Source organism: Camelina sativa, chromosome 11 (genome assembly GCF_000633955.1).
Source record: "Camelina sativa cultivar DH55 chromosome 11, Cs, whole genome shotgun sequence".
In the NCBI taxonomy this organism is placed as follows: domain Eukaryota; kingdom Viridiplantae; phylum Streptophyta; class Magnoliopsida; order Brassicales; family Brassicaceae; genus Camelina; species Camelina sativa.
This window is the reverse complement of record NC_025695.1, coordinates 48,424,113-48,432,178: the sequence shown is the minus strand read 5'-3', so window position 1 is coordinate 48,432,178 and position 8,066 is coordinate 48,424,113. Positions and strand designations below refer to the sequence as shown.

The 8,066-nt window shown below is 37.3% G+C and overlaps 1 protein-coding gene, 1 long non-coding RNA gene and 1 other non-coding gene across 3 annotated transcripts; 2 read left to right on the top strand and 1 right to left on the bottom strand.

The window, feature by feature from the left end:
* On the top strand, positions 2,570–2,642 carry TRNAR-CCU. The gene has a single exon. It is a non-coding gene; the product is annotated as a tRNA-Arg (tRNA).
* Positions 2,771–5,503, top strand: LOC104727180. Its single transcript, XM_010446209.1, has 6 exons — positions 2,771–3,123; positions 3,199–3,305; positions 3,468–4,234; positions 4,438–4,570; positions 4,707–5,047; positions 5,137–5,503. The coding sequence occupies exons 1-6, from the start codon at positions 2,799–2,801 to the stop codon at positions 5,255–5,257; spliced, it is 1,794 nt and encodes a 597-aa protein (XP_010444511.1). The 5' UTR covers positions 2,771–2,798; the 3' UTR covers positions 5,258–5,503.
* LOC109127539 lies at positions 7,178–8,046 on the bottom strand. The gene is made up of 2 exons (XR_002034111.1): positions 7,677–8,046; positions 7,178–7,602 (listed from the first exon to the last, which is right to left on the bottom strand). It is a non-coding gene; the product is annotated as an uncharacterized LOC109127539 (long non-coding RNA).

The following is an 8,066-nucleotide window of genomic DNA, read 5'->3' as shown; positions in this document are numbered from 1 at the left end:
CTCAAAGCTTCGTAAAAAAATCTGCCAAAAAACAAAGAGAACACAAAACAGGGAAACAGAGTAACAACATCTCCGAGAGGGAGAAGGAGAGAAAGCACAGAGCCGGAGAGAATCCGGACAAACAGTAAAACTCAGGTTTCTCTTTTCTTTTTTTTTTTCTTTTTTTTCTTATTGCTATTGCTGTCTGTCTCGTTAAAAGATTATGATTATCTTTAGAAAAGATTATGATTATCTTTAGAAATAGTTATTCTTAGAAAGCAAAAAGAAGAGGAGAAAGAAAGATTAAGACTAGAGATTTTGATGACTGGGTGGTAATGGATTAGAATCTCTCTCTCTCTCTCTGCTATATTTATACAACTTCCACCATGCAAGTCAAGTTCCCTTCTCTTTTGCTTTTTAAAAACTGGACAAAATATTAAATTTTTGAAGAAGATGAAAAGGTGATACGATGCCGTAACTAACGCCTTCCAACGAACAGACACGCCGACGGTTGAAATATCCAAACCTTAGTCAATGGCATTTCCGTAATTTACTTGTGAATGATAGGACAAGACCTCCTCTTTGCTTTTAAAAGATGGTAGTAAATAAGATTATTTTAATTTATTGTTTCGAATTTATAAATACATTTTCACTCAATTTTGTCATTAAATATTAGCCATGTGAAAATACTGACAACTTGTTTTATTTGGTCCTGGTTCAGCAAATTTCTTCATTAATGTAAGGGGAGTAAACCAACACACACAAAAAAAAAACTTATTTATGAAATGCCGTAGAATGTGAGATTTTCGAGGTAAGGTTATGCCGTATCTTATTTATCGGTTATCGTGGCGCCATCGTAACGAGAAAAGGAAACATATGGCAAAGTAGCTTCACCACACTAGTTAAACGAAGCCAGTGTTCTTGACATCTTATTTTCTTAATCAATAGTATTTTCTCTGTTTCAAAATATATAATATTTTAATTAAAATACGCAGAATAAAAAGTCTTTAATTTTAATAAGTTCAACCAATCAAAAACAATACTACATAATATAAAATATTAAATTAATCTAAAAATTGAATAGAAATTTAAAAACATCTTATATTATAAAACAAAAAACTTCTCTAAAACAAATCTAACAGGTTTATAATTTTTATAACTTAAGTAAGACAAGACTACATTTATGAGATTGTTTTCGTTTGCGACACGATCGTCACGAGTCATCATGAACCTTTTATCCTATCCACTTCAGGCCGCGACATAGTTTATTATTTGGACCCACAGCGTCAAAAACTCTCATTCATAACTTGAGAATTACGTGAAATAAAAAATTAGTTTTTATTTTATTTATAGCTTACGTGATACGATCATGATTAAAATTGACTACAAGAACAATATGCATGGGATATATTACCAATTCTCGTAACATACAAATTTTATGCGAATGTCTTTGCGCTATCATCCGTTAGATTATACTTTTAGTTTTAGTTTTACATGTAAGTAAAAAGAATAATGGTTTTTAAAATAAACATTTACTAGATTTGGTGATTCTTTACCTGAAGTCTCAACTTCGATTATCTTAATGCCGGTACAGTTTTGTGGGTTGACAAAATGGGATTTGCATTTACGTGTATATTATTTGTTGTAATATTATCTAGATCAAGCACATATAAAAATAACAAGTTAAGTGAAGTTGTTGCTCAAAAAGTAATATTTTTGTAGTCTTTGGTGAAATGCAAAACTCTTAACGTAATACATTTTTTTTAAAAAGTGATTAGTTACTTAATTGGTAAATTTAATGAGAAAGGTTATACTAGTGTGAGAAGAGGTTCCTTGCATAGTGGGTGAACTAAACCCTTTAACTAATTTGACTATCCAAATCTAATCTCTCTCTCTCTCTTTCTCAATTGGGCCCCAAAGTCCAAATCAAAATGGCCACCAAACTCACCAATGTAATGCTCTGTCGGAGAAGTCAGTCTAACCGATTTCATTCTCACTTAAGCAGTCGTAAACACACACACTCTCTTGTTCAATCCGAAATTCAGTTATGTTTTTTAGTTGACTTTTTGTTTTTGTTTTTTTTATTGGTCTAAAACAAATAGTACAAAATCAAAGTGACATGCGTTTATCGTAATGGTCTCGAATACAGAACTGACACGTGTAACTGCGCAAGCTTTTATACTTAAATCTGAATTAATTGTTAATTTAAGAGGCAATCACTTAATCCAACGAGTTAGAGAATACTAGTACTACTATTATTTTTAGTAAAATGCAAACATGTCATATTTAAAATCTAACCGAACCACATAGATAGTGGATGTGCAGAAGTGTATACGTCTCTACATGGAAAATAGTTATCGTCATCACCAATTGCAAAATACCAACAACAATGTTATTTACTTATTTTATAACCAAGATATTGTTGTCAGATCATATATAAATCATCAATCCAAAGTAACTAACTAATAATAAAAAAATATTATCATATTCGTATGTTATCTTATTATCTCCATCGACGACTCCCCTGCTAGTATTAATTTCTTGCGTAATTCCAGGTAAGAAGAACGTTTACGTGTGGGATTAACAATTAGCGCCTGTAGCTCAGTGGATAGAGCGTCTGTTTCCTAAGCAGAAGGCCGAAGGTTCGACCCCTTCCTGGCGCGTTTTTTAAAAAAAAAAAAATTTAAATTGACTATTTTAATTTTGTTTGACTAGGCAAATTTAATGGGCCTTAAAGGCCTACTAAGCCCATTATCAGTACGCAAAACAGATGGTCTTGTCAACAAACTTGGACAGAAAAATTAAAGTGACAACTGACAATGGCACTGCTCGGCGACGACGGTCGTGGCTTCGATCTAGCGAGAAGACTTGAAGTTTCCGGCGTGTGGCGGACATGGCTAGGCGATTCTATCTATTCCTCCTTTCACTATCACGTTTCTTCTCCTTCTAACTGGGAAGCTTTTATGCGCGTTGATGAGTCCAAGCCTAGGTCTCAGATTCAGCTCCAGCTCCGCGTTCGTGCCCTCTTATTCGATAAAGCCACCGTCTCACTTTTCCTCCGATCCAATACCACCGCCGCGTCATCTTCCTGTGCTTCCGTTTCCGATGTTTCTTCTGTCGCGGTGTCCAAGCTCAATCCTAATTGTATGGTTGTTTCCTTCTCTGGAGCTTTGTTTTTTAATGGCAATTTCAGGTGTGTTGAAACCGTTTCAATTTCAGATTTACAGCTTCACGGAGATGATGTATACTACACGTTGGAGAACGTTTCTCTCGAAGGTGGGTTTCACCGAGACGGAGGGATTCGCCACAATCCTAGCTTAACCAAGGTGAAACTTTGTGGATCTTTGAGCAAGTTGTATGTATTGTTCACTCTCACTGATAGCGCCTAATCTTCAATTTAGGGTTTTTGGAGTTAGTGGTTTCATTTTTTTTGTTTGTTCATCTTTCAGTACATGTGTTAATAATTTCTATGTGATTATAATTTTCAGAGTCTATCCAAGTCAAGTGCGAGAGGTAGTGAGTCTGATTACAGTAATCTTTCTCAAAGATCTAGGTTTGAGGAGCTACCAGACACATGGTACACTCAGTTTATTTCAAGGTATGGTTTTAAGTATGGGATGTCAGTTGGAGGGCAAGAATCTGATAAACGAACACCTGAAGGGATGTCTACTTACCTTAGAGTTGTGGATAGTCATAAGAGAAAGCGTGCACCTTTTTTAGAAGATCGAAGTTTAGGTCATATGAGTAGATCTAGTGCACATCCAAGTTCTGGCTTCGATAATTCAGAAGATGATATACTCTTTCTTCCAGAGACAATGTTTAGAATGAACTGTGTACCCGAGTCTGCCCTTTCGCCGGTTACCAGAGCACAAGGCAACTTAAAAACAGACTTCTTTGGGGTACTTGATACTTTACCGCAAGTTACTACCAGGAGTCATGTTATGATCGATAGGCTTGGGATGATGCCTGAGTACCATAGGATGGAAGAAAGAGGAGTTTTGCGCCGTAAAAAAGCTGAAAAAATGGGTTTTAGTGATGATCAAGCGGCTCTCGTGTCACAGAAAGTTGTTGCACGCATGCTTCTGACAATCGGATTCGAAGGTGCAACCGAGGTTCCGATTGATGTCTTCTCTCAGTTGGTTAGCCGACATATCTCTAAATTAGGCAGTATTTTGAAGCTTCTTACTGATAGTTACAAAAAGGAGTGCTCAGCGATGCAGTTGATTAAGATGTTCCTTAATACTACGGGATATAGGTGAGTTTATTTTGAGTGGTTTTGCCTCATTCAAGTGATTTATGAAGATTAATCCTTTTCTTAATGAAGTTTAAAATCTTTAGATGTTTCCTATCATATATGTTTTCCCTTTCATATGCCTCATATGCACATGTAAGTAATAAAACTAAACATTTATAGTTTTGTTCATCTGTTCATGTGCTTAAGTTTGACGCTGTTTTCAGTAATCTTGGGAGTTTAGCAGAGCTTGTTAGAGATAGTACGAAGAGCCATCCTCCTTCAAATCAGAAACAATCACAAGTACTGCAGCAACAGTTACATCTGCAGCAACAAGCTTCCCTCCGGTTACCGCAACAGGTATGTACATAAAATTGTTGCGCTTATCATTTGGCATCATAATTGGTTTAAATGTTTGTGCATGAAGAGATCATTTATTTAAATAGTTACTTTTTTGGCTTAACTTGCCTGAGTTCTTGTTCTGATGTTATTGCAGATCCAGAGGCAAATGCATCCACAGATGCAGCAAATGGTTAATTCCCCAACGTTTCAGCAGCAGCAACAGCTAGAGAGACTGCGTAGGCGTCAAGTTACATCACCACGACCCAACATGGATATGGAAAAAGATCGGCCGCTGGTTCAGGTAAAGCTAGAGAATCCTTCTGAAATGGCAGTAGATGGAAATGCCTTCAACCCTATGAACCCAAGACACCAGCAACAGATACAGCAGCAACTCAGACAGCAACAGATTGCTGCCATGTCGAATATGCAACAACAGCCGGGATATAACCAATTCAGGCAATTGGCTTCATTGCAAATTCCACAAATGCAGACACCGTAAGTAGCCTCTCAGAACTCAAAAAGTCACATTGTTCTATATACCTACTCGACGGGTCTTAAAAGTTATGTCCCCATTCTAATTGCAGTACACCAGGAACGGTCAGGGCTCAACCCGTTAAGGTAGAAGGATTCGAACAACTAATGGGAGGGGATTCTTCTCTTAAGCATGAGTCAGATGATAAGCTGAGATCTCCACCTACCAAATAACATTTTGTAGAGAGACCAACTACCCTGACCAAGGTTATCTGTGTTTTACGTGTACACAAAGCCCTGTTAGTTTAACTGTTTGGGTCAATGTATTTATCTGATAAATGTCATCTAAGTTGTATTATCATCTTGTGCAAAAGGGAGAATCGGATTTATAGGTTGGCGTCTTTTGGAATCACCTAGTTTTCGATTATTGTATGAAGAACATTAACGTTTGTTATTACATCATTTGCCTTTATTTTTCAACTCTTATTACACACATCTCGCTGACGTTGATAGAGAGTGCAATTAACTTGTTCATTATTTGCTCTGGGCTCCTGTTCTGGGATTCTCCAAAACTCCATAAAAGCATATATGCATACTGATCTTGCAATCTCTTGTTCCCGAAAATTTTCTCTTGCTGAGATGTAGCATTGTTTCTATAGATGTTTCCTTCTTCTTCCGCAACAAGCCAACAACTAGTCTGATTATGCTGACATACTGACCTCTTCCACTCTTTGAGGCCAGTTTACATCTCATTCTCTAGTTCTATGTTTTGTCTCTTTCATAAACATCAAAACAGTTCAGTAACTTAGAGAAAAAAAAAAAAAAAACTTATGAACTACATTTTGTTATTGGATCTCAAGGATAATCTCTTACAACACGTCACACAAACACTTATACTAGTTGCTAGACTCACACTCTCAAGAGCACTAGATTAACCATCCACATTAGGCATGATTAACTCTAGTTTCTATCAAAGGAAAACCGAAAGAATTACAACATCCTCTGACCTCTCGGACCTCAGTTGTAAGTCGGGTTTTATAGGATTTAAGATCAAAAGAAATACACTAGTACTAGTGATTGCGACAACTGGGCCTAATTGATATCCGCATGGCCTAGCCCAATAAGTTAACAGTTGTAACCCTAATAAACAAAGTTGCACGTGATCTAGACGTCTTCTCTAACATTCTCGTTCTCCGTACCGAATTGAAATATTTTGATTTCCATGGTGGGCAGAGGGTAACACAGGTGTGTTCTGGGACGTGGTGGATTTCCCAATCCCTGCTGGTGGATGTGATCCTGATTTGATTTCTAAGAAGATCAAATCAGCGCTTGCTGAAAAGGGTTGTTATAAAGGTCCTGTGTCAATCTGGTTGTACGACGTCGAAGATGAGAAAACCCTTCTCCCCCCTACCACGAAACAAGAATTGATAGATAGATACGAGGCTGCCGGAGTCAGTTTAAATTTCGTACCCAAAGGTAGAATATGAATTCCTCCTTTTACCTAATTATCCCTGGCGTCTCTTTATCTTATCTGCTTATATAGATAGAGATCTCTAATCTAATCTAGAGATCTCCGTTGCAGAGGAACATGGATATGAGAGAGTTCATAAGATGTTAGTGGACATTCTTTTGTGGGCAGTGAAGAGTCCTGCCTGTTCAAATTTGATTATACTCTCAAAAGGCATCAAAGAAGAGAGGACCCTCGAAATTATTGAAAGTTTGCATTTCGGGATGGCCGATGCCAAAGTTGTCTTACCAGAGCGTGCATCAAAATGTCTTCCTTTTACTGAAAGCTCAGCATGGCTTTGGGAGTTGCTTAGTGATGGAGGCGGAAGCTCACAATGTTGTGCTGATGATACTGATGCTGTTGTCCATCCGAGGACTAGCTAGGAAGCAATTCTGAAGAGGAGGAGACTAATGTATTTTCATCATGTTTAATGTTTATGAACTGTGATATTGGATTATCTTTGGTAGTCTTTTCTTCCATAAAAGAAAAATAATAATTGAAATATCGTTTTTACTCTTTATTGAAGACTATCTTGCCCTTAACTGGCAGATGATGAATGATCAGATAGCTCAGTTATTTGATCGAACACACTTGTTTCTATTAATCTCAACCAACACAGCTCATAACATTGATGTCAAACCATACGATGAATACAAACTTAACTTAGTAATAATTTATTCATAGACCAACACAGCTCATAACATTGATGAATACAAACTTAACTAGTAATAATTTATTCATAGAGTCTAAAGACGAGAATACTCTCTCCACCTCTTGAGATCTTATTGGTTTTGCGAGCTACTTTGGCCTTCCCTGACTATAATAGAATTACAAGAGGCGCAGCGGTTCTTGATGGGTTCTTTGATGGGTTCTCCAACACATGCAAGTAACAGGGTAGTAGGATCATGAAAGACAATATTGAACCTACCATCCTTTCTCAAACTTTGAAGAACCCTTGAGACCTCCTTCTCCTCTTCATTGATGTTTCTTGAGAGTACAACCAAATTGGTTGGTAGAGCACGTTTTTTCAGTGCCCAACGAAGAATTTCATGTAACATTGCATATTTATTTCCTGAAATAGTATTTACCAAATCAATCAAGACCCAAGGCGTTAAAGAAAAAAAAAAAAAAAAGATAGATTCACACCTTTGGAAAAATTCCAGGTAAAGATTCGGTTTTCCAAATATATATCCATCACTTCTTTGGAGAGTGTATTCTTATCCTCAATGAACGCGTGGATCATTTTCAAATTGCTTCCCTTATAGCCCTTTTCCGAAAGACCGGATGTGATAGTCCGATAAATCAACCTATTACGCAAACATCAACAAATTTAGAGGTCTGTCCTTACTAGCGAATTTTCCGATGGGCTGGGATAAATTGCTGAAAAATGTATCGACGTTGGGGCTATCGACGGGGCCGGTTGAGAGAGGCTTTGTAAAATAAGGTTTGGTTATAGAAGAAGAGTTACAAGTGCCGCAGCGGTAACTACTAACGTCTTTCATAAGCTCGACGACGACAGGGGGGGGGGGGGGGGGG

What these genes read in the sequence shown, in the direction of transcription:
- LOC104727180 (XM_010446209.1), top strand. Translation starts at nt 2,799, where the DNA reads ATGGCACTGCTCGGCGACGACGGTCGTGGCTTCGATCTAGCGAGAAGA. An exon ending in ACAATCCTAGCTTAACCAAG is followed by an intron (nt 3,306 to 3,467) that starts GTGAAACTTTGT and finishes TATAATTTTCAG; the next exon opens with AGTCTATCCAAGTCAAGTGC. An exon ending in ATTCCACAAATGCAGACACC is followed by an intron (nt 5,048 to 5,136) that starts GTAAGTAGCCTC and finishes TTCTAATTGCAG; the next exon opens with TACACCAGGAACGGTCAGGG.